The sequence below is a fragment of the Taeniopygia guttata genome, chromosome 2 (assembly GCF_048771995.1).
Source record: "Taeniopygia guttata chromosome 2, bTaeGut7.mat, whole genome shotgun sequence".
Lineage (NCBI taxonomy): Eukaryota > Metazoa > Chordata > Aves > Passeriformes > Estrildidae > Taeniopygia > Taeniopygia guttata.
The window spans coordinates 6,786,985-6,812,145 of record NC_133026.1 but is presented as its reverse complement, the minus strand read 5'-3'; the positions used below and the strand labels follow the sequence as shown (position 1 = coordinate 6,812,145).

Sequence of the window (25,161 nt, the reverse complement as noted above, 5' to 3'; positions counted from 1 at the left end):
AAAAGGAGTTTCTTGCAAGACTTTGGTTTTGTTGGCAGTTCATAAATGTAATTACCATTGCTGCTGCCTTGCTCTCCTTCAGGACCTCCCTGTTATCATTTGCTTATCTTGTTCCCTCTCCTCTGCATTTCAGCTGGTAAAGTAACAGGATGCACCTTTCTCATACCGTCAGCAGGTGTTCGACATGGGTAGGGGTGAGAGGTCCTGCAGATCACAGGACAGACTAAGCACCATAGCACACAAACTTGGCAGTAGTTATCCTTGGTGATCCCCTTTAATTTCTGTGCCAGAGCATTTTCTCTCTTTACACTGCAGTTCTGTTTAGCATACACTAATATTTTTTCTGTCTCTTGTCCATGAGTTGTGGTGCTGGCAGATATTTTTCTGAAGATCATTCATTTCATCTGGTTTTAAATAATATCAAGGTAGCTGTTGACACAGGCAGCTTCGTGATTTGTATTTTCATATGGGCTGGTTTTGATATCTCTGGACTTGTAGTAGCACTATTTTATGCCTAATTTGATGCCAGCCTTTGAAACAGAGAAGAATTATGGTAATAAATTTTGTCTGTATTCTAAGAATTAAGCAGATACAGTACATAACTTTTCTTTGATTTGGTTTATGTTCATATTTGGATGTTACTTGACACTTCAGCTAGTAATCAAACATGCCAGTGTTAGTGTTGTATTTTTATTGTGAAAAATGAGAGTCCCTGAGCTCAGTTGTTGCTGTATTATGTATGCCCTCCTGTGAGCCACTGACCTGTTTTTTCTTAAGTTTACTCAAAAATCTTACGGTGCTGTGCCTTAAAAAGAATTGTTGCCTTGGTGAAAAAGTGCAAAAGGATGTTACAGTTCTTCAGGGACTGTAATGAATCTGAGAAAGAAAAAAGACTGATTAATTGAATCAGAAAGGTGTGGGTGATTTTTTGCAAGCAGACTGATAGACTCTGCTCTCTCTTGAGTGGCAGACTGGAGGATCATTGCGTAGTTCTTTCTGAGAAATTAGTTCTCTGGTGTCTAATAATAATAATCGTGCTTATTTATGACTTCTCAAAGTTTAGTGGTGATATTTGTGTACTCTTGAAAGGCAAGATGAGAAGAAAGTGCAAGGTTATGTAATGCATTATCGTCCCAGAGAGAATTGTATAATGCCAGTAAGATTTTTGGGAGAACATCATACTTGAGTTCCATTTGCATTTCTGATTACAGTGTCTGTGGTTTTACATTACAGCTTCCAGAGCCATGTGGTTTTTAGTCATAACCTATTGACAGCATGGTCTCATCTGCCTTTGTTTTCAGATATAAGTCTCCAAGCCCCATCACTGAAGGCATCGCTGAAGTTAGATAACACAGAATGAAAATTCTTTCCTGTGACAAGAAGAATCTCAATTGTCAGAGTGCGTTTAGAGCGCACTGTGTTTGGGAGTGCCACTGAAAGGCAGCCCTACCCACTAGTTTGCTTCTCAGTATTCACTACCTCCTACTGGCCAGGGTGTTCATCTGCTAAATGAAGAGAGGGAACAGATCTGCCTAAAAAATTACAAGAAACAGGAATTTTTAAATGACTTGTTCTGTTTGTTTTTCAGCGATGTGCATTTTGTAAGCACCTTGGAGCCACTATCAAATGCTGTGAAGAGAAATGTACCCAGATGTACCATTACCCCTGTGCTGCTGGAGCAGGCACATTTCAGGATTTCAGTAACTTGTCCCTCCTTTGTCCAGACCACATTGATCAGGCTCCTGAAAGATGTAAGTACACAGTGTTCAAAGGACACAATTAGTAGCAGGTTTTATGAAAACTGCTCTGTCATAGGATCAGTTTAGGAATGCATTTGTTTAGATGCACTGTCACAGTTCACATACCCAAGAATTCATGTGTGTTCAGGGATAAAAAAGATGTGAGTTCATACTCTTCTGGTTTTAAAGACCAGCAGTCCTGCACAGCAAAGTATTTTTCTTTTAATGACAGAACAAGGAAGAGGTTTACTGGTAAGGCTTGTCTTCTGTCAGGTTTTAATTCAAACTGATAGACTTGCTTGTCCTAATACAAGTTAGGACAACCTTCATGCAAACACTTCAGCTAAATAACAGATGTAGGTCTGTTAGATTTAGGTTGTTTATTTTTTACTTGTTCCACAAAGTAGTTGGTTCCAAAGCTCTCAGCTTTATCTTGAGGAGAATAAAACTGTTTCTTTTGTAAAACTTCATTAATGTTTAAAATGAATTTACCTTTGTTATGAGAAGATTAGTTAAGAAAACTGAATTAAAGTAGTAGCTATTAAAGATATTAATTAAATTTGAATTTCATAAGAATGGTCAAGTTTTGTGTGCATAAGAACTACTAAGTAATTTTTTGGGTTTGTTGAATTGTTCATCATTTTGAACAAAATAATAATTGAAAAAAATATTAATTTTTAGCAAAGGAAGAAGCAAATTGTGCAGTGTGCGACAGCCCTGGAGACCTCTTAGATCAACTTTTTTGTACTACCTGTGGCCAGCACTACCATGGGATGTGTCTGGACATTCAAGTCACACCTTTAAAAAGAGCAGGTTGGCAGTGTCCTGATTGCAAAGTGTGCCAGAACTGCAAGTAAGTGAGACATACAGGACATGGAGGAGGATGGTGTGAGATTTATGTGCTGTGGTTTTGAAATGCATATTTCATTAAATATTTGGGTTTTTTTTCCAAAAACTGTAGATTGTTTGCCCATCTTTTCTGTCATGATGCTGTATTAAGTAGCTGAGCAAACCCTTGTATTGGAAGCTTTGTACTAAAAGAGCTGAGCTGAAGTCCTGTGTGTTTTACCCCTAGAGTTACCATTATTTGGCAGGTTCTGGAAAGCAGCAAAACATTCTGATTTTTTTCCTTTCTTGTATATTCAGGAGGATTTTTCTCAAATGTACCAAATAAATAATTTTAATGTAGTGCCTTCACAGTCTGAGAACCTGTGCTTTTACTCAGCTGACAGTTCAGTTTTGTCTGTAGCTACACTCTGGGCAGGTCTCCTGCATCAGGCCCTCTCATATAATGTCTTTTAGAGTCATAATGAAAACAAAACCGTGGCTTAGTTGAGCAAAGAAACAAAGTGACATCAGTGACCCTGACTGAGTAGTTGCACCAGACAAAGACATAGACAACGAAACTTAGTTGCTGTGGCACTGTAAGGGTTCACTTAGAAAATTCTGACTGCTTGTGGGCTTGTTCTCTTATAACTTAATCTGATGGGCACTGCAGGGTTCTTTTGCTTGCTTGTGTTTTATAAAGGATGTACTGAAAAAGAAATGAGTTTTGTTCAGCTCCAGTCAGATCAGGTGGGACAGTATGAAGGGAAAAAACCCACTCTACTTCTGCCTCATGCATCTGATCAGTCAGTGCTTTCCTGTTTTCCAGGCAGAACACTTGCTATTGGCTAGCATTCACTCAACCCACTTCAAAAGAAGGGTGTTCCCTGAGCACACACAGCAGATAGCAAATCTCAGCAGTGAAGCTAGAATAGGGAAACACGTTCTTAAAAGTGTCCCTGAAAATATTGTACTGAGTAATTACAGCATCTGCTAACAAATCTTCTCTTTAGTGGGAAAGCAGAGAAAATGTGGTATGTTCACACCCAGTCCATGGGACCATGTGAGATAGTCCATGGGTTCTGAGGGACCTGGTAGATGAAGTGGCTAAGCCACCATCCATCATATTTGAGAAGTTTTGGCAGCCTGGTAAAGTTCCCACTGACTGGAAAAGGAGAAAAATGGACCCCATTTTTACAAAGGGAAATAAGGAAGATCTGGGGAACCATAGGCCAGTCAATCTCACCTCCCTCCTTACCAAGGTCATGGAGCAAATCTTCCTGGAAACTGTGCTGAGACACATGGGACAGAAGGAGGTAATGGTGACAGACACCATGACTTCCCTGAGGGCAGACAGTGCCTGAAAAATTTGGTGCCTGCTGTGATGGAGTTACAGAATTTGTGAGGAAGAGCAACTGATGTCACATGCCTGGACTGTGGAAAGTGTTCAGCACTGTCCAACACAGTATCCTTGCCTCAAAACTGGAGAGAAATGGATTTGACAATGGAGCACTCCATGGATTCAAGAGTTGGGATCAAGGACTCAAGTGGAGACCGGTGATGAGTGTTCTTCAAGGGTCAGAACTGGGGCTGGTGCTGTTATAAACATCTTTGTTGTGACATGGGCATTGGGCACCCTCAGCAATTTTGCCAGCAACACCAAGCTGCATGGGGTGGTTGATGCTGAAGAGAAAGGACACCATGCAGAGGGACCTGGGCAGGCTGGAGAGGTGGGGCTGTGTGACCCTCAGGAACTTCAATGCAGCCAAGTGCAACATTCTGCACCTGGATGAGTCAATCTCAAGCACGAGTACAAGCTGGGCAGAAGGACACTCAGAACAGATTGCCTGGAGAAGCCATGGATGCCTCATCCTGGAAATGTTCAAGGCCTGGATGGGTTTTGAGCAACCTGGTGTAGTGGGAGTTGGCACTGCCCATGGAACTGGATGGTCTTTAAGGTCCCTTCCAACCCAAACCATTCTTTGATTTAGTAATTACTTAAGTACAGCAGTTCTTCACCATTATTGGAAGAGCAGTATTTTAAGCATATCTTCATGCAAAGAGAGGGCTTTTTAAAATACTGGGTCTCCCAGGTAATGAGGTAGTATCTAGCATGTATAATGAAAGGCTTTATCTAGGCAAATCTTGTTGCATGTTTACTTACTGCATTAATTTATTTAAACCAAGGCAGAACACAATGCCTTTAGATATTACCAAACTATTTGTCTTGTTCTCAGCAAATTTATTTTATCTCTGGAATCTGTGTTGGTGCTCTGTAATACGTCATTGTAGTAAAATTGAAATCTCTTCCTTTAATGTTTGTTTTGCTCTTTCAGTCTATTGTCTGACATTGTAGGAGCTCTGATAGTCAGAGTTGATGGCTTCTTTTTTCCTTTGGAAAAATTACAGTCTGACTGCAGAAACAAGTACAATTGGATGGTCTCTTTAGAAAGAAATAAAATGTATACTGCAGATTTTGAACTGATTTCAGTACAGAAGGGCCATCACTTACACATCACATATGTGAGTGAAAGTGGGCCAATATCTACTATTCAGAATGGTTGCTCAGGCTCAGCTGTTGGTGAATAAACGTAGTCATCTGCACTCGTATTTAAAAATAAATTTGAAGGCATTGTCTCTGGAGATACTTGTAAGTAGTGTTTGTATATTTTTATGTGCACACCTGTGTCCTCCTGTTTAGATGTTTCTTGAAACAGGTATTTTGTTGCTGCTTATTGAAGTAATTTTTGATCACTTGTTACTTTACTTAGACACTCTGGGGAAGACAACAAGATGCTGGTGTGTGATACATGTGACAAAGGCTACCACACTTTCTGTCTACAGCCAGTTATGGATGCTGTACCTACAAATGGTTGGAAATGTAAAGTAAGTGGAAAGGTTTCAGAGTAACTCCCGGTCATTTATAAGAGCCCAAACTTTGTTATCCACACTGTGCTGTTCCAGGTGTATTGTGGATTGCTGTTGCTGTCTAATATAATTTGTAATTTCTGAAGGAATCCCACTTGGATGTAAATCCTGTGGCTCTACAGCTGCTCCGTGGGGGGAGCTGTCAGTGCTGTGGCTGAAGTAGCCTATGTAGGACAGTAAATTAGCCTGCATAGGGAAAAGAGAAGTGTAGGATCCAGGTGCAGTGGGTAACCTGCAGTTAATAACAGCTGCTCTCATGATTCAGTGGGAACAAAAATGTAAACTCAAAGCTATATAGTGGTATATGTAATCCATACTTGAAATCTCCTGATATTCAACTCCTTGCTTATGAAAACAATTCTGCAGCTTGTGGATTCCTCCTGCCTTCCTCAGATGCAAAACCTTTGCATTTGAGGAAGGCAGGATGAATTTGTTGTTTTATCAGTAACTTTGTAAGTAATTGCAGTGGGAAGTCCTTGTATATGAGATGTATGTAATGTTACATCAGTTTGTGGCAGTCATAAGATAACTGAGAGTAGCAATAAAAAAGAAATAAATAAGAAATACTCCTTTCAAGTCAGGGAGTAGTGTCAGGCAACTTCTTGCTTTTGTGCAGGTTATTCATGCTCTGTTATCAGATCTTGGATAACTTTTTGTGTTATCAAGGACAAAAGCTGTTAAATTTAATTCAAAACAGAAAAAATGCCAGTTAATGGCAGTTCTATCACATTGTGAAATCCTATAATTAACTACTTAATTCTTGTGATCTCTAGAACTGTAGAGTATGTGCTGAGTGTGGCACACGAACAAGTTGTCAGTGGCACCATAATTGTTTGGTATGTGACAGTTGTTACCAACAGCAAGACAACTTATCTTGTCCTTTCTGTGAAAAACTGTGCCTCCAAGACTTCCAGAAAGATATGTTGCATTGTCACATGTGCAAAAGGTAAGTATCCAGCTTTTGTTAATTTGTACTAAAATGCATAAAGCTTATGATGAGCTGTGTGACATGGATGGGTTTCTGGGAAGGATGTACAATGTGTTTGATGTACAATGCCACGGGATCTTGGGCAGCTCCTTGATCCTTCATCCCTAAATACAATGAACAATAGCAGGTAGCTTTATTTTAATCTTAGCAGATAAGTATTAATTGGCAGTTACTTGAGGGTACCTGGCAGTTACTTGCTGCAAGCTGCTGCTGCCTATTGAATTTAACCTATTTTGTGAGGAAGCAGGCTGAAAAAGTCATTGTCCTAAAGTTTGCAGACTGTTGTTTGCAGTGATCTGGGTTGGTTTTTGGGGTTTTTTTTTGGTTTTTTTTGTTTGTTTGTTTGTTTGTTTTTTTTAATTTCCAAGTTTATGTTTTCTGTTTAATTTTATGTCTTTTACTATTTCAGTAATTAAAAACCCCTAAAATTACAGTATATAAAAATACAGTATTTGGAACATTTTAAGATGGTAAGCTGTATTTTGTATTCAATAATGTATCTCGCTCTGCAGCATCATGATGGTGCTCTATGTCTTGTGGAGTCTGATTGGCTTTAGGGACAATTTGGGTCTTTAAGTTTGTTCACTGCACATGCTGATATATCATGCTTATTTCTCTAAAGTTCTCCATAATTAAGCATTGGTTGAAAATCTCTGTTTCCCCATAGGAATGAGAAATAGTGCTGTTTTTAATGGATTTTTACTATAATGCTTTATATTTTCATTACTGAAATCACAGTTGAAATAAATTAAATCACAATAAATTAATCTCCCCAGATGGATTCACATAGATTGTGACAGATCTCCAGGTAGTGAATTGGAGTCTCAATTGAAAGACTACATCTGCACTCTTTGTAGACAAGGAGAAGGGGATCAGACTCAGTCATGTGATGTAATGAACACTTCTGAACTCATTCCTGAACCTGACAGTATAACAGGTAATCAAACTTAAACTTCACAGGTCCAAAATGCTGACATCAGATGTAATATCTGTAATCTCACCAAGTCTTTTGTGAGCCAGACACTCAAATTCTACTCTGTGAGGTTCATCCCTTCCTCTGTCTAACAGGAGCTGCTCAGGCACTCCATGGGTGGCTTCTCTTTCTGGCTTCAGGATCCTGGATACAAACATGGGCTAGTGAGCACCATAATTGTGGCTCTCAAACTTCCAGCTCCAGCCTCTCAGCCTGTAGCTGTAAACTTCACTGATTTATTTTGGATGTGGTACAGTTCATAAATGTATTCATGTGACAGCCTGGCTCTTTCACTCGTTTGTGCCTGGTAGATATTTTTGGAGACATTCAGTTCTCCTGTTTCTCTCTAGCTGCTGGTCAGTGTCACAGTGCCTGTTCTCCTCACTTCATCCAAGAAGGACAGAGCAGTGGGAGCTGGACTGTATTCAAGGGACAGGTGTTTATTTAACTAGACAGCTTTTAATAGGTTTTCCTTTTTCAAAGCAATGTATAATCAGTCATCTTGTTTCTGAGACGTTCTTGTTTTAAGTGGACAAATCATGCAGAAGATGGAAAGTTGTGGAGAAGTTTGAAGTATGTTTTAAAAAATAAGTCAGTAACAGTAAGGAGGAAGCACAGGGAGAACTTGGATCTGCTGATCTGAACCCCGTGGGTCGTCCACAAGAGCTGTGTTAATGAACTCAAAACTAAATGCTTTTGAGTATTTCACACTACGTGCTCTGTTGGGTAGCACCTACCCTCATTCAGGCTGAATTTCTCTGGAGAAGCACAGCTGTGGTTAAATTCAGAAGCAAGGTAAAATGTAACAGATAAACTGCACAGCCACTGCCATGTGTAATTTTTGGGCTTGCAGCAGTGCTTGTGCACCGATCTTTTGTCTTCCATAAGTATCTGTGGTTTTCAAGGCCTAGTAAATTTTGGCAGGAAAGGGGAAGTGTTGAGCTACAACAAAACTCTAATGTTTATGTTCAAACTGATATTTCATATAAAAAAGTCATCCCTTTAATTTTAGCCTGTACATTACCTTTTGTGAGCAGTAAAGACATGATGGAAGAGGTGCTCCTGGAGGAAGGGCAGTGACAGGAGGGAAATGTCTCTAAATTACTTCACTCTGTCAGTGAACACCAGGTTAGGAAGAGTGGCCACTTCAGCCTCTGCAGATCATTTCCCTTCTGAAAGCTTAGGAGAGGCTCTGGACTCCCAGGCGGTGTTCTTAGAGCATTTTGAAGATATCCAAAACAAAACATACACTGTCACAGCTCCCAGTCTCCTAAAAAAACCCCTTTGAGTAAGTAGCAGGTTAATCTGAAAGGCTGAAGGTTTAAGCAATTGCTTAATGCTTCTGTTAGGATTTCTAGGTAGTAGAAACATGGACAAGCATGCTCTTGTCCCCAGGGAAGAACAGGACTGTCATCTCACCTCTAGGAATAATCTGATGCTATTACATCAGTAGAATCATGCAGGGTTTTATACCCAGGAGAGCACATCTGTACTTTAAAATCAGATTTTGAGCCAATCTAAATGATCATTTTCTTGAAGTTAAAATATCACTTTAAAGTTGACAGAGTCTGAGAGCAGCTTTTAGAGTGCTAAAAGTAGTATCATCTAATAGTTGTGGGCTTTTTGAACTTAAAAAAGTCTTGCTTGATGCAGGAAGCTATGTTTGTTTCCCTTTCCTTTGTGCTAACATCCATGGAGGATCAGTTCTCTTCAAGTTAATGCTTGCTATATACTTTGTTTTCCATACTTCATTTTAATGAATTTCCTTGACTGAAAGAGCTGTTACACAAAGGGGGGGAAAAAAGTTCCTGTTTCTATGCTCTGTAATGATCCTGTCAGCTAAAAAAACCACTCAGTTGTGCCTTTTCCATGCAAAGATAAAGATATCTTAGTTCTAAAGTGGCAAAATTCAGTTTTCATGTTGTTGAACACATAAGGTGAAAATCAGTGTTCCCAGTGCTGATGGTAGATGGAACTTCATGTCTATGCCATAATCCACTGTAGTATTTGTATACAAATTTGAAGCCTTCATGCTGCCAGCTCTGTTGAATTTTATAGACTTGGAATTTAAGTAAATTCTATCTTGTATTGCTCAGGCTGTGCAGAAGTCTGTGACTGTGTGCATATTTTCACTATTAGGTGTATGTAATTGCCTTATAGACATCTGAAAGCTTCAGCGTTAATGAGTAAAATGTTCTTAATTTTTAAGGAATACTGTGTAGTCTCTTTAACCTTCTCACTGACCTGACTTGTCCTAAATCCTGTCATCATTAAATATCAGTCTCTCTTGAGCCAAAAGGTCAAACAGTGACAGCAGTTGCTGATGCCAAAGTAGTAGAATAAACACAGCAATTTTGATAACTGTTTTGCTTCTCCTTAAGCTTGTACAAACGAAATGGAAATGGAAAGTGGTGGAGAGGCTATGGCATTTCAGGAACAACCCATTACAGGTGATGGCCATGATCAGGAATCAGCTGTTGGGTGTGTTACAGAAGGTAAGAAAGAGTTTTGCAGTCTGAGAAAATACAATTCAGAACCCTTCAGAACCAGAACCTTCTTCCAGTCAGTAAAGTTTTCAGTGCTTTATAAATGCAAGGGGAAAAGGCACCCAAAAAGCGGTAGGAGACACATTGCAACGGTTCTATCTGAGCTCTCAAGCAAGAGTAATAACTTCTTTGCTTGATAAAAGAAGTGTTTTACTGAAGGCAAAGAGAGTCTTTAGAATATTTGTGTTGCTTTACTTTTGTATGTTTGTTTTACTTTTTTGTTGGGACTGGCTTTTTCCAAGCTGGAAAAATAGTTGAATGCTTTGTATGCTGGAAGTTTATGATAAAACCCAATGACTTGTTACTATTCAAATACTGTCACTCACACTTTCTCTTATGTGCTTTATGGTTGTAATTCCACAGGCATTCTTAGTTAAGGGTTTTCTGTTTTTTGTTTTGTTTTGTTTTGTTTTTATTTCTTTTCCCTTTGTAAGTAAAAGATGATCTTTGACAGGGTTGCAGCAGCTGATCATTTGTGTTTTGGTAGAAACTGCATCTTACCAAATGCACAGGGAGGAGCAGCTAAAGAAAGGTCAGATTCACTAGGTGTGTTAGTGGCCAATATCAAGGGTACAGAACTTGGCAGTGTGTCCCATTCAGTCCCAGATGATGATGGAGGACGGCTGCTATTAGGGGAGACAAGAAACTTGTGTTTAAAGACAAAGTTAAAAAAAACCCCAACTTTTCAGATTAGCTGTGATCACTCAGTTGTGCCTCACAGCCTGTGGTAAAAGGGCCATGATTTAAACTGTGGAGAAATATTCAGAGTAAAATTCTCTCTATGAACTTAGTGGCTGAGGAAGTTGCAGTAGTGTAGTTTAAGAAAAGTGCAACTGTAAGAGAATCAGGGCCCATCAAAGGAAGGTGTGAGAAGCCAAATCCAGAGCAAAGAATGTGGTTCTTTACAGAGTGGAACAAAAACTGTGGAACTCCTTGATGAAGAAAGTTATGGATGAAAGGTGCTTGATTTGGTTCAAGGGAGGGCTAGATAAATATTTTTGAAAGAAAGTAATAATACATTAGTAAATTAAATTAAACCAGCAGCAGCTGTTTTCATTTCACTTGATTTCCTAAAGCCTGAAAGAGTTTTAGGAGGAAAATATTTTTTATTGTTAGTTGTCCTGTTCTTCTTGGCTTTTTGGAAATGTTGGGACAGTATCTTAAAATACATTAATTTATGATAGCATGCATCTTCGATATACAGAAATTAAAAAGAAAAAATTATTTTTGGCTGCCTACCTGGAAAAGTGTGTTCAGTTCTTCAAAAATTAATCTTGGGTCTATTTTCTTTTAATTTACTCTGCTGTGTTTTTAGGGAAGAAAAATAATGAACTAAAAATATAGACTACTGTAAAAATAGGTAAAAAGAAAGATGTTCATGAAGGATATTTTAAGCTACATATTAAATTCACTGATGTAAAGTGATACATGTTGGCCTGCATGATGTGTACCAAGTATACTTGTTGACCAGAACACCAGAAGATTTTTTTCTTTTTCACAGTGAGCCTTTAATATGGTTGTACTTAATTACAGGCATATCACCAGGAGAAGAGACCACACAACTGGAAGCAGAAATCTCTGTTGAAATCAATTCAGCTGAAATGGAAATGTCTCCTAAAAAGACACCAGCATCTGGTGACAGTCAGACTGAGAAAATGATGGAAGTGGTAGAAGATGTTCAAGCTGTAGCACAGCAGGAGTTGGACAAACAAGCTGAACAGACACAGCTGCCTCAGGGTAGTGTGGAGGTATCAGAAGTGTCCACAGCAGACTCTCGGTCTCTGTCTTCAGTACCTGAGACCATGACTGTGACACCAGAAATTCTGGAGACTGAAAGAAAAGGAGATATTTCTGTCCCTGTTGAACAGCAACTGGAAATAATAAAAGTGCAGAAAGATGTAGAAAAGGAAGAAACCCATGAGAAATCAGAAGCACCAGCTCTTCTAGAAGTAGAAACTACTGCTTCAAATGGAGGTGTTGCAAATAGTTCACCAGTCAGAGACAAACCCATAAAACCACCAGCTGAGACTTGCCCCTCACTTCCCCCATCACTTAATCTAAACAAGACAAACGTGTCTTCCTCACCAGATGTTTCTCTAGACTTGCATTCTGCACGAGATGTGCAGCACAGTCAGCCCCCAGTGCTGCCTCCAGCTGCTGGCAGTGCTCTCCCAACCACCTACATATCAGTCACTCCAAAAATCGGCATGGGAAAACCGGCCATCACCAAACGCAAGTTTTCCCCTGGAAGACCCAGATCCAGACAGGTAAGCACATGCACTGTTCCATTATGTGTTTATTAAATTGCAGTATAACTCATCAAATCCACCTGTTTCTTATAAAATGCATTGATTCTCCTAAGTGTGTAGTTTATTTTTTGAAGGAATTAATGGTCTGGTAAATAAGGAAGAAGTCAGCCATCATAAAGCTTCTCTGGTGAGAATTTAAGTTTCTTTTGGCTCACAGTTAAAGTAGACTAGAAGAAAATCGGTTGTGTTTTTCATCTGCTACAAATGCAGATAGACATAATGCTGTACTATTTAAATTACCTTTTAATATTTTTCAGATATGCATTTATTTTGGCTGCTACTCTCAAAGTGTGTTAAAGCTTCTTAAACTGGCTTTAGAGAAGAACCTTCTACAACTCTGTGTCTGTTACTCTGCCAGATATTTTCTTGATCGATGTTTCTAATGGTGTGGTAAACAATTTTGTGGGTTTGTTACATTAGGAAATACATGAAAGAACTGTCTTGTACAAATTGTTGTGGTTTGACTAGGATTAAATTTGATAAGTGAAAAGAATCCTCAAGTCTGTCACTTTCTGCAGTGTCTTTCTCTCTATTATTGCTGTGTTCCAGGGAAAATGGTTTATCAGTCCAGGGTATTCATTTCTTGTTGGTGAAATTCTATACAAAAAGTGTGTCAGTGTGACAAGCTAGTGTTTCATCTTCTCATCACAATTTATTTTTAGTCTTTGGGACTTCCAGATTGACAATTTCGTGCTTTTCTGGACTCAGTGTTAACAAAGCTTTTTTTATATATTGCACAATTCTTTCAGTTTTTACGTGTCACCTAAGGGTTCAAAATTTTGGCTTCCTAAGGTATGAGAGAATGTTCTGGAAAGTTTTTCTGCTGTTTCCACTGAGTTTAGGAGATCTGTGTTTGTTGTACTGCAGTTAGGTTTTCCTGGGTCACTGTACAGCGAGGTGTATAGATCATATTTGCAGAAATATGTTAATGCCTTAAATAAATTTCTTTTTAGTACTCTTAAGTTCCTACTCTGGGTTTTTGATGAAGGACTGAAAGCTGTTGAATGTGTTCTGTAGACTATGAAAAGAAGAAATTTTTAAATGTCTAGTTACAGGCAGGTGGGTTTTTTTTTTGAGCAAGATGTATTTGGACAAATCCACGATGTGGAAGGCATTTATTGAAATCACTTTGGATTGCAGACAGAAATAGGTTTAGGTTTATTTTGTGGGGTTTTAAATGTTTCTTTCTGCTGAAAACACGCAGTTTTTTAAAAGAGTGTGTACTTTTCCAAATGGAGAGCTGTGCATAGGAGCAGAAGCAGAATCACAGAATAGGTCAAGATTGGAAGGGATCACAATGGGCCATCTGGTCCAACCTCCCTGCTCAAGCAGGGTCATCCCAGAGCACATGGCACAGGATTGCATCCAGACAGTTTGGTTTCCTGTTACATGGGGATTCTGTGGGATAGGTTGGAAGGCAAGCAGGGAGTTTTTCCCTAGGAATAAAACCAGACAAATAAGATCTGTTGTTTCTCTGTGTCAATACTATAGACACTTCAAAATGCTTTCTCCAATTCTGGCTTTTGGAAAGCATCATACAGGGCAGGTGCTGGCAGCTGAGAAAAGTGCTCCTTAGTGATGTTCCATCATATTTTCCGTGCCATTGGAACTCCACAGATCAAGAAGAGACATTAAGCCTATTTTAAACCATTTTAACCTAACACACTCTTCCAGTTCTTACTCACCTGGAGGTGATCACATTGATCTAAAAGCAAGTAAAAAATGGGGAAAACAATACTGGAGGAAAAGGTGCTCCTATAAAGTTGCAGGTGTAGCTGTTTGGAGTAAACCAGGTCGTGTGTGATTCTTTTCTGGGTGGCACTGAAGAGCAATTGTCTTCTCAAAAGCAGGTTAATTTTATTGGTTTGGGGTCTGTTTCTTTCTGATTATAAAATAGCAGTTTCTGCTGTTGTGTGGCTTTTTGTCAGGTGTGAGGTTATGCCATACAAATGTTACCTGGCAGCTGCTGGAGTTCTTGGCTGCCTGTCATAGAGAGGAGGGCAGAAAGTTACACAAATTGGGTGGGTTTCATTGATTAAAGAGATTTTGGCTCCCGTGCTTGGTGAAGTTAACATTGGGTTCACCCCTGCTTCTGTTGTGGAAAGGAATTTCCATTGCAGGACTTGTTCCTTGTCCAGGACTGCTCAGGTTTAAAATAACTCCTTCATGGAGTCTGATCACTCTGTGAAGCCCAAAGATAAGCCAACATAATTTCACAAATGGTAATATTCTGTACTTTCTCCTAGAAGTTTGAAAGCTTCTAATATGCAATTTGCTTTGTTGGAATGTCCTTTTCCTGTTTTAAAAATGCAATAATATATCTATTGCAATGGGTTTGTATAGAACTTCCTATAAAGAAGAATAAGAAAAAAAATTCTCTGGATTCTGGATATATTTTTCATCAATTTTATAAGACACATGCTTCACTGGAGTTAGGGGAATCCATGCAGAAGGATAGTTTCTGATTTGGACTTGTCCTCGTTAAATTAATGTCTTGTGCTGGACAGTAGGACAAATTACCATCCCTTTCTTTACAATCTGTTAATACAATTTCTAATAAAATATATTTGAATAATTATTCAGGTTTGCCACTGAATACAAAGTTATACATAATCTGAAGTGATTTGCTGTGTTAGATATTAGTAGTTTACTTTAATGATGTGTCTGCAACACCACATTAGGAAAGGACTAAAACCTATCTCAAAAATTAAGACAATATTCTGCTTAAAAAGACTTAATGATGTCAGCATCCCTCTGCCTCCTGCCATTTTTGCAGGCATCCCAACTTTGCTTAGAAACAACAGGAGAAAATCCAGCTTCTAACCCAAAGGGGAGCTGTGTATAAATCAAAGTGTGGGTACAGTTAGGAGCTGTATGAATTGGCTTTGGCTGGTACAAGCTTACTCCACTTGAGGAACGTGTCATCTCCTGTCAGTAAGGTGCCCTGCTGACAATGGTTTTTAGGACAGCATGTTATCCATACCCTCAGCTACAGGAAAGCTGCATTCTGCCCCATGAGAGGACCTTCTGCCTGCCAGGCTCAGCATCCCACTGGGTTTTGTTCCATGGATTGTCTGCTCCTCATGTTCCACTACTCCATAGTGCATCCAAATTAATTTCTACATGTATTTGAAATTTAAGTGTTCATAGATCACAAGATACTTAACTCTGAGCTGCCAGCATGGCCAGGTTTTTACAGTGCTGTCCTTACAGTTTCTTCTCTATGGAATATGGACATGCTTCACTCTTGCCTGTAAATTGCAAATTTATTTTAGGGGCAACACCTCTCTTTAATAGTCTTCAATTTTTTTGAAGGAGTAGTCTTAGTAGAAATTATCATGTAAGTTTATTAATGACTGATCTGACACAGATCAAGTTTGAAATTAATCTTCTCAAGGAAAAAGAATATTTTCTATGGAGGTCTATGTTCAATGGTGTTGTATTTATTCTGTGTATCCAAGTTGAACAGATCTGAAATAGTTATTTTTGCTATGGCACTGTGTACTGGAAAGCATAAGATTAAGTCAGTAAATGGAAGACATTACAAATTTTGGCACTGAAACATTGGTAGGTGAAGAGTTGAGAGCATTCTGTAGAATAATTCTGGATAAAAAACAATAAACTTCTGATGGTTTTGTAAATTCCATAAATATTATTTTAGTATTATTCCAGAGTGTGTTCCTTGAGAAATATCTTGTTCAGAGGTATTTAATTTTCATCATGAAGATGTCAGTGATCGCTGTTCCACAACACACTGAATATCTGTTAATGTTTTAAGAGATTTTTTTAAAATGAGATTAAAAAAGGCAGAGCACTGTGATGGGTTTGGATGTGTGCTGTCTTGGATGGTATGGGTTTTTTGCTCTCTTCACTTACATGGTATCACTAAGTATGTTGTTGTAAAAGGTAGATGTGCAAAAAAAGATGCAAAAAGAGTATTTTTCAAGGATCTGTTGTTGTTACAGTTTTTACACTTAGTGCTTGGTTGTTTTTTTCAGTTTTTTTAATGAGGAGAGCTGTATTTTCAAGTGATTAAAGTTTGTTCACAACCCTAAAATTACATTAAATATTAAATTGCAAATCCAGCTTTGTGCATTTGCAATTGCAGTAGGATTCATAAAGCATTAAGCAGCTAAACACAGTCAGTGGTAATTTAGTGAGATCTCCTGACCCTTGCTGACACTGGGTTTCCTTTTGTTATAATTTACTTGCAGCTGTGTTGTTCAATTTTGAGGACTCAAGAATATGATGGAGAATTAGAACTTCCTGTTTCTGTCACAGTACATAATTATTGCTGGGGTTCTGATGTAAATGAACTGAATAGAACTTTCTCTTCAGTGTTGTGTAGTAATAGGCATTAATTAAAAGCCAAAAATATAATTAATGCATCTCTTTGATGTAATTCATTTGTTCGTGGTATTGTGGAAATGTGTGTTTTTAATTAAGTTTATCTGACCAAGAATTCAAATTTTTCTGATATACAATAAAACTTGGATTAAATTTCCAATTTAATTCATAACAATATGGTTCATGAATCATATACAAATTATTTTGTTTTGCAGGACTGATTTCATATTCAGATTTAATGTTCTTTTAGCTTTTAAATCTTTTGAATATATTTAATCACTAGAAAAGTTATCTTCTTAAAAGGAGGATAGTTTTATACCTCCAGACTAAGAGTAGGTAATTTTAGTTGTTGAGTATTTTCAGCATGTTTAAGACCTTGAATTTTGACAAGTTGAGTATGTTGCTTCCTTTACATATTGATGCCAAGATTTTTTCTTTGATAAATGGATTTTCTTTGTGTTGCTGTACAGATTTTCTTTGGGTTGCCACTTCATAAGAACAGTGAACTACGATGCATTATGAATTTCTCAAGTAATGAGGAAACTAATTAAAATTCAATGAAAGTTTGAATTTTACCTGCTGAAATTGACTTTTACTTGGTATTAAAACTAGGGTTGGAATAGTTAAGGCACATCTCTTGTGCCACAGAGCTGCTGATGTAGTTGTCTACCAGTGTATCAAATTTCCTTTTTTCCCCCCCATTTCTGACACGATGTCCCTGTTGTGTCAGGAATGTTCTGTCCTTGTGCCCTGGGTGTGAACAGGGACTTGTCCATCTCCAGGTCTGAAGGTGAGAAGGTTTTACCCAGCACTGTTCCCCTGTTACAGGGTGATAGATCTCTTGATCTTCTGAGTTGTCTGCATGATGACCACCTATCTGCAGTCAAGAAAAAAACTGGATAGCAAAACTTTCAATCCAGGGTGTTCATTCCAGCCACCCTGACTGGAACCCTTGAGCAGCTGCTGTCAGGAGCTGTTCTGCCAGAGTGGGTTTTTTGGCAGAGGGGAGGCTTTGATGGCCTTCCCAAGCACACAGGTGCTCTGGGCACTAAGCAGTTTGTAGGCTGTGTGTCCAATTAGCACCTTGTGTGGGCAGAATTGTCAAATTGTTATTTTTAATATTATATATTTATATTTTTTATATATTATTTTTTTATATTTAAGTGTTACATTGTCCTTTTCCTGTGCAGACAGAGCTAAACTCCTAGAAAGCAGATTTATGCTGAATCCCACCGTGTCCACACTGTGGGTTCTACTAAGTGCTGGAGTTTTTACCTTGAGACTTTTATCCATAATTAGGCTTTTAGGTCACTGACAAGCTTTCTCTTTTGGGTGTCAGATCACTTGAGGGATAGCCCTGTTTTCAGTAAGTGCACCTGTTAGCAAGACACCTCTTTACAGTTCAAGATCAATGTATGTTTTGATGGAGTTGTTGATTCCAAAGAAACTCATTTCCCACATGTTCTTGATGGAGAAATTGCATTTCAGAAAAGGAAAAAAAAAAAAAACCCAACACATTTTGCAGAGCCATCTCATTTTCCTTGATGCTTATTATTATTGTACATCCCAGTATTCAAAGGTGTAAATGTGTTTGGGCTTGCCCTTGTGAGCAGTTGTGAATAGTTGGGATTGTTTGTATGCATGAGGTTATTCCATATCAGCCCTGGGATTATGCTGCTGAATGGCATTCTGGGGAAGGTAAACCTGCACTTTTCATCAGTTGTACTTGTGATCCTGGTATTCAATATTTTTTACTCTCACAAATTTAGAATTAGGAAAATGTACTGTCCTTTCTTAATCTAATGTGTAAATTGGCAGTGAAGTTATCTATGATATCTGTCTCCCGCAGAGACAGACATCATAAATCTCTGAGCTTGAGAAAGTCTTCCACAGATTTTACTTTCTATTTTTTTGTCTTGGCTGTCTTAGCATTTTCTTCTTATTTTGCTTTATTTCTACTGACAGTCATACAGTATCTCACCATGATGGAACTACATAAATAGGGATAATAATTAGTTAAAAAGAGCTTGTAGGTACACCATTTGGATGTATATTATTACATGTACATAATAACATGTTAAAACGTGATACCACAGCATAACATGAAAACACTGGGGTGAACAAAAAAATCAGTGGTAGAGTTTTATAATGGTTTATTTGTAGCAGAATTGCAGGAATTAGCTGCTTTGTTGATTACCATGGCTATTTTCCTTTTCTTTTGTCTAATGGTTTATTCATATTCCTTTTGTTTGCTGTGCTTCTCAGACTAGTTGTTGCTGTGATTGGGGGTAGTTTAGCTTCAAAAGTCAACTGAGGCCATCAGTTCTTTCAAAATGTGATTTGGAATATAAAAGGAGATGTTACCACCTCCAACTACTGTCTTCTTCACTGATGCAATAAAATTTAGGCATGTAATTTGTTGTTGTTATGATTACTTGCTTTAGATTTGTATTAATCTTTGTTTATAAAACTCATTTTGTTGTACTTAACCATCAGTTGGAAGTAAATACTGATTTTGGGGCATATTTCAGTGAGAACCTAAAAATTTCCCACTTTCTACTCACTCAGTGAACTAATTGACTGCTTAAGTTAATGTAGAAATGCCTATGCCTGCATGTGCTTTGCTTTTCAGATTTTTTTTTTTGGTTGCTTGCTTTTTGCTTTTTTGCTTTTTTGCTTTTTTTTTTATGTTGCAAAGTTTTATACATCTATTTTCTCACCTACCGTATCCTAGGGGGCTTGGAGTACCAATAATACAGTCAGCCCACCTTCCTGGTCCCCAGACATTTCAGAAGGTCGGGACATTTTTAAATCCAGACAGCTTCCTGGCAGTGCCATTTGGAGCATCAAAGTGGTAAATAACTTGAATTTATTTTCATGTATCCATTGCTATCTTTCTGCTGTAGAGATTAGTGATGAAATTCTGTCTCTCACACCTTAATTAATCTTCCATTCTGTTACTGTTCAAGATCTCTAAAAATTATTGAAGCTCTGGAGGTTTCAGGTTAAAAGATGTGAGCTTTCCAGAGCATACACTATGATGGCATTGCCTTGATTTTCAGTGGCAAAGAATACTTTGTATTACCCAAATTTTGTGTGTGTTAAGTACATCACTTTTTGAGGTTGGCTTTACGTGGCTGTCAAAATAAATTACCTGAGAAGGAAAATGTTTTTAAGACTGGCAGTAAGTAAGCCAGGCATGGAAAGGAGCAGAGATCTGAAGGATGGCTTGGATTTGTTGCTGTGGAGAAATGTTGCAGAGTGGATTCAAAGTGACATTGTTTTTAGCTGATGGGGGAATAAACAAAATCTTTCCTACCTGATTACATGGATCAAAATTGTATCCACAGTGACATGTACTATTAAAAACACCTGAAGTAACTAAAGTAGAATTATTTGGTTTAAGTAAAGGCAAAGAAAAGCTAAATTATGAAACTCGCAAATAGTTGTAGCTTCCCAATGATTTAAGTTCATCTCACTTTAACTCTCATGCTAATTTTATTTTGGTTTGACATCAGCTTAGCATTTGCTGCTTTAAGCATTAATTTTCAGCTTAATATTCAGCATTAACATTGGTATAAGTATGTGCTTATTCCTGTTACTAGCTGTGTGAAAATAACAGTACTGACTCCTGTTCTGAAGCAGAAAATAAGAAACTTGTCAGAAGAGTTTCCATGTTAAAAAATTGATGATTGTATGTCCTATGTGTGTATATGTATTAGCTCCATAGATACCTAAGGACATTTTTTGTTTCACCTCAGCCTCCAGCAGCATCCTTTCTTTCACTCCTCAAATATCATTGTGTTACATTAACTTGGTGTGTGAGTCAATTTAATTTATTTTTCCTTTATTAAATCTTAGCATTGGGATCTTTCAATTTTCCCTTTAATTATGACCATAAAGTTCAATGTCTTCTTTAAAGCAGGAGCTGGAATATTTGAGAAGTACCGTAGTGAATATTGACCCCACAGTGCTTCTCCCCATCCAGGGAACTCCTGTCTCCATCAGTAAAGGCCCTTCATGTCTCTTGGTGGCACATTCCCCACTGAGCTTTGTTGTTTCCATCAATGTTTTACAGAGCAAATGTTTTGCCTTGGTATTCGAAGTATTTTGCAGCAAGCGTTTGGATACCCCCTACTCTGTACTCCATACTTGGGCTGTATTGGGAGCTGAGATTATTGACAGATATGAAATGCAATAAATAATCTCACTGCTTATTTTGTTGTAGGAAAGGTGTTTATTTGAGTACGTGCCATAATTATCAGATTATTACACAGATTAGAGGCTTTAAGACACATTTCAAAGATGTCTGATACATCAGCCAGAATTTGTGGATGTGAATATGTTCTTTTTCTCTCTGGAAATGATTAAAGAGGATTAAGAATCCTCTTGTGCTTAGTTCATTTTGAAATTTTGAAAAAAGAAAAAAAAAAATAACCAAACAAAAAAGAACCCCTAAATTTCAAACTTAAGTCACTCTATGAATTACAGGTAATTACTAGTAAAAACATACTTACTCTCCCAAGGATAGTTGTAGTTGAACACACTGAATACTCCAAAGCATAACACTGCTACTCTGCCTCTGCATCTTAAATAAGGAAGGGAGAAAAGAAGCTGTCTGTAAATCAAGTGGAGATTGTATAATAAAAACTTCACATTATGGGGAATGTTGATCTGAGTGTAATTGATAGAATTAATACAAAAAACTCTCTTTGTATATGCTGAATTAAGAGAGTTTCATGGAGCCAACTCCCACTTTCCTTTGTGAGCGGGACTCGATCCTAATAAATTCCAGGTTTCACTTGATTATTCATAGTGTAATAAAAGCATCTACCAGTAATCAAGTGTCCAGACCCTGTGTAAAAGTCCCATGACTGTCTGGGCTGACTGTTCAAAGGGAAAAGAAAAATGAATCATAGAATAAAAGATATATTTTGGAAACTTTGCAAATGAGGTGTGGGGGAGCTGGTGGGGGAAATCCATATTTCCAGTTACTCCTGAGCAGAAAATAATCATTTCTGTTTTTTGCTGCTTTCTCACTGATGATAAAGGTGATCATATTATGCCGTGTAAGTAATTAAAGTTATTTCATACAGATTTATGCAGAGATTTAGTGACCATGCCCTGGTGTGCTTGTATTCACTGGGAATCACAGGGTGTTTTGTACTTTTTTTTCCCCTAGATGAACTGAACAAGTTTGAATCCAATGTAACAGAAGAACTTGAGAGGTTTCATTTATATTGTTACCTTACATTGAACAGGGCCGAGGATCGGGATTCCCAGGCAAGCGGAGGCCGCGTGGAGCGGGTCTGTCGGGAAGAGGTGGCAGAGGAAGATCAAAACTGAAGAATGGAGTTGGGGCTGTGGTCATTCCAGGGGTAAGGATATCTTTTCTAAAGTCATTGCAGTCTGTTCATGTAACAAATTTAATCAGCTGTAATTTTTGTATTAAAGTACTGCATAAAAAAAAACAACGAGCTCTACAGAGCCAGGGGTGTTTGATGGAGCCTGGCTGTTACTGCTTGTGATGAAGAACTAGAACATTACAGCTCAGTGGGCCTGAGGCAATTCTGTGCTACTCTTGCCATTTAAAGACACAACAGTTGGGAGTCTTAAAGTACTCCTTCCATTTCCTCGGGTGCAGAACGTGCTGGGTAAAGGCAGCACTGACTGGAACAACCCAGAAGGAGAGAGCAGGATTTGTGCATGAGAATGTAACAGCAGCCATAGGAGAGCAGAGTGAAGGTTCTTCTAGACTGAGTGGTGGTGCAAGAGTGCAGAACAGAGGAGGAGACATTTCAGCAGTTTGTGGCTTGGGGACTTACTTGCTGAACAGGAGGATGTGTCTTTGTCTTGGGCAGCCTTTGTTGGAGCTTGCTTTCATAAATCTGCCCATTTAGTTTAAAAAGACTTCAGGAAACCATGCTGTCCCTTTTCAGTTCTGTGTTTTAAGTGGCTGCCTCCTGGATTAGCTGCCTGCCCCTCAGTTCTCTTAGTGAATAGACAATGAAAACCTGGTTTCTATTCACTTCCTCCATCCATGCCACTCAATTTCTACAGACCTCCATCATTTCTCCTTCTTTTCCTTCCAGTCTTGACTTGCAAGTATGGAGGATGTTTTTTGCAGTCTTGCCTTGCAAGTATGGAGGATGTATTTTGAGTTGTTCCTTGTATGGAAGCTACTCCATATTTCTGACCATCAATACCAGTTCTTTTGTCATGTTAATTTCCTTATTTTGTGAAGTTCCATCCGCTATTATATAGCCCAGCACTCAGCTTTATGAAGTTCTTGTGCAGATCTTCACACTTGTCTTTTGGATTTTATTACTCTGAATATCCCAATCCTGTTGGCAAGCTTTGCCACCTTGCTTCTCACTTGATTTTTCAGATTGCACATGAGTGTGTGAGTACCACCACCTGTTAGCAGTCAGGCCTGTCAGATTTCACCTAGTGCTATTCTCCCACATACAAAATTGTTAATTTATTGCCCTCTTTTGTGTCTTGTATCAGTATAGAGACCATTCCTCTTCAGTTTAACTTTTTTTAGGTAGCTTTGGTGAAGGACTTTGCCAGAAGAGTTTGGCAGTGAAGTAAGTTGCATCAATCAGATTTCTCTGTCCCTAGAATTGCTGACTCCTTCAGAGATCCCTTACATATCATGATTTACCACAACTAAAGCGTCCTTGACTCTTCAATGAATTGATATATCAGTGACTTTCAGTTCTTTGTTGTGATCAGATGTCTATTATTCTGTACACAGCTTCTGTCCAGAAACCCTTGAGAAAATAATGATTGTATTTGCTATCTCCTATTCTTCAGGAGCACTGAAGTGATTGTAAGCAAGTGATTGCTCACTGAAGTTGATAGTTAAGCTACTTAATACTTGAAGTATTTTTAAAACCTGAAAATCCTACACAGCCTTAGTCTGGTCCTCATAAGAAGAGAGATTTAAGTATGAAAAACGTGAAAATCTGGGCTGTAAAACAATTTTTTTTTCCCCACTTTGGGCTTGTTCTATTTGAATGCTCCTTTTAAACTTTGATTACCAACAAACCCTGCATATTTTGAGAGACATCCTGTTCCTTGTGTTCAGAGTGGGACTTGCTCATTTTTATGTCTTTATGAAGTAATTCCTGAGACTCTCTTTAGAGCTGTGTTTTTGTGTTCTTACATGTAATCTGTTTGAGTTTGTCACACTTTCTGCTGCCTGTGTAATAATATCTTGGAATACTCTGGTATTTATGATTTAAAAAAAGAACAATCATGTCTATCAGTTTTCCCTTTTAAGGCATTGGATGGTCAAGATTTACAAGCAGGTTTGTAATTTTAAGCATACGGGATGAATTCCACTTAGGCCAGTCACAGCACCTTAATGAATTGGAGGCATGAGCATTACTTTGGTGTTAAAATGCACAAATCTTTACTACAAGAGAAGCTGGGGTTTATAGATTAAACTTCTAAAAGTTTTTCTAATTGATCAGAAGAGAGTGATTTAGGTAACTTGCTATAAATACAAAATGGACACCACTCTTCACCATGTCCTACAGAAATTTGATCCTTTGAGTCATCACATAGCTCCAGAGATCCAGAGACGTGGCTGCCTTGTGATAGAGTAGATAAAGTTAGCAGTACCAAAAGATCAGCCTTTTGTCATATAAATGTTTGAAATGGGAGTATTTTCAGTCAATTTGCACAAAATAATTCTTACTCAGGATGGGATCAGTGGACAGCCACTCAGATTTGGAAGTACTTGGTATATCTTGGGAATGAGGAAAAAGGTGGCTACAGCTTTAGCCATGGTGGGTCAGTGCTGGGGTTCAGCAAACACTAACATTGCAGTCATTCAGTCCTTCAAATTCTGCTTTTTAGCATGTGCAATTACAACTGAAACCTGTGGAAAAGTAGGTAAGGGAAATGTTGTCCCTGAAGGTATCAAGGTGTTTCAGGTGCTTTGGGGTTAACTGGGTAGTTAAGCTGCAGTGGTCTCAAATACTTGGTAATCAAAGCACATAAAGAATATATTCCCTTTTTAGCTGTTTCTTTACATTGTTTGTAAAGCATTTTTTGATGCTTTACATCAGCATACATGTACTGTGCTGTTTCAGCAACTGTGTATCAGAGGGAATCCTCTAGCTGATAATACGGTATTTACATTTGTTCCTAGAGTTACATTTGGATTTGTAAAATATTTAAATTATTATTTAAACAAAACTTATCTGTGGAGGACTTGCACTGTATTTAAAATAATCCACATATAAAATTGGAACAGCTGGTAAAACAAGTTACATTTCTCTAGCATGCATTTAACCTTTTGTATGGAAATGTGTGCCCTTATATTCCTGGTTCAGAGATAATAGTTGGGCCTATTAGTTTAAATTCATGGACAGCAAATTCTGTATTGCAAGATTCACATGAAAGTGAGAGGACAGTTGAAATCTTTCATTGGTGTTTCTCTTCCTGAATCTTTCATTGGTGTTTCTCTTCCTGATAAGCTGTATATGAATAT

At 38.1% G+C, this 25,161-nt stretch overlaps 1 protein-coding gene across 10 annotated transcripts in view; it reads left to right on the top strand.

Moving 5' to 3' along the window:
* KMT2C (lysine methyltransferase 2C) overlaps window positions 1-25,161 on the top strand; it is a 191,358-nt gene that overhangs the window by 100,580 nt on the left and 65,617 nt on the right. For 9 of the 10 annotated variants that reach the window (XM_030264238.4, XM_030264247.4, XM_030264243.4 and 6 more), the window contains 9 exons: window positions 1,589-1,751; window positions 2,421-2,592; window positions 5,336-5,450; window positions 6,266-6,438; window positions 7,257-7,417; window positions 9,835-9,948; window positions 11,533-12,266; window positions 19,390-19,509; window positions 21,917-22,033. In XM_030264238.4, coding sequence (XP_030120098.4) covers window positions 1,589-1,751; window positions 2,421-2,592; window positions 5,336-5,450; window positions 6,266-6,438; window positions 7,257-7,417; window positions 9,835-9,948; window positions 11,533-12,266; window positions 19,390-19,509; window positions 21,917-22,033 — 1,869 coding nt within the window. The remainder of the gene's footprint in view (window positions 1-1,588; window positions 1,752-2,420; window positions 2,593-5,335; window positions 5,451-6,265; window positions 6,439-7,256; window positions 7,418-9,834; window positions 9,949-11,532; window positions 12,267-19,389; window positions 19,510-21,916; window positions 22,034-25,161) is intronic. The other variant, XM_030264244.4, reaches the window with a different exon arrangement.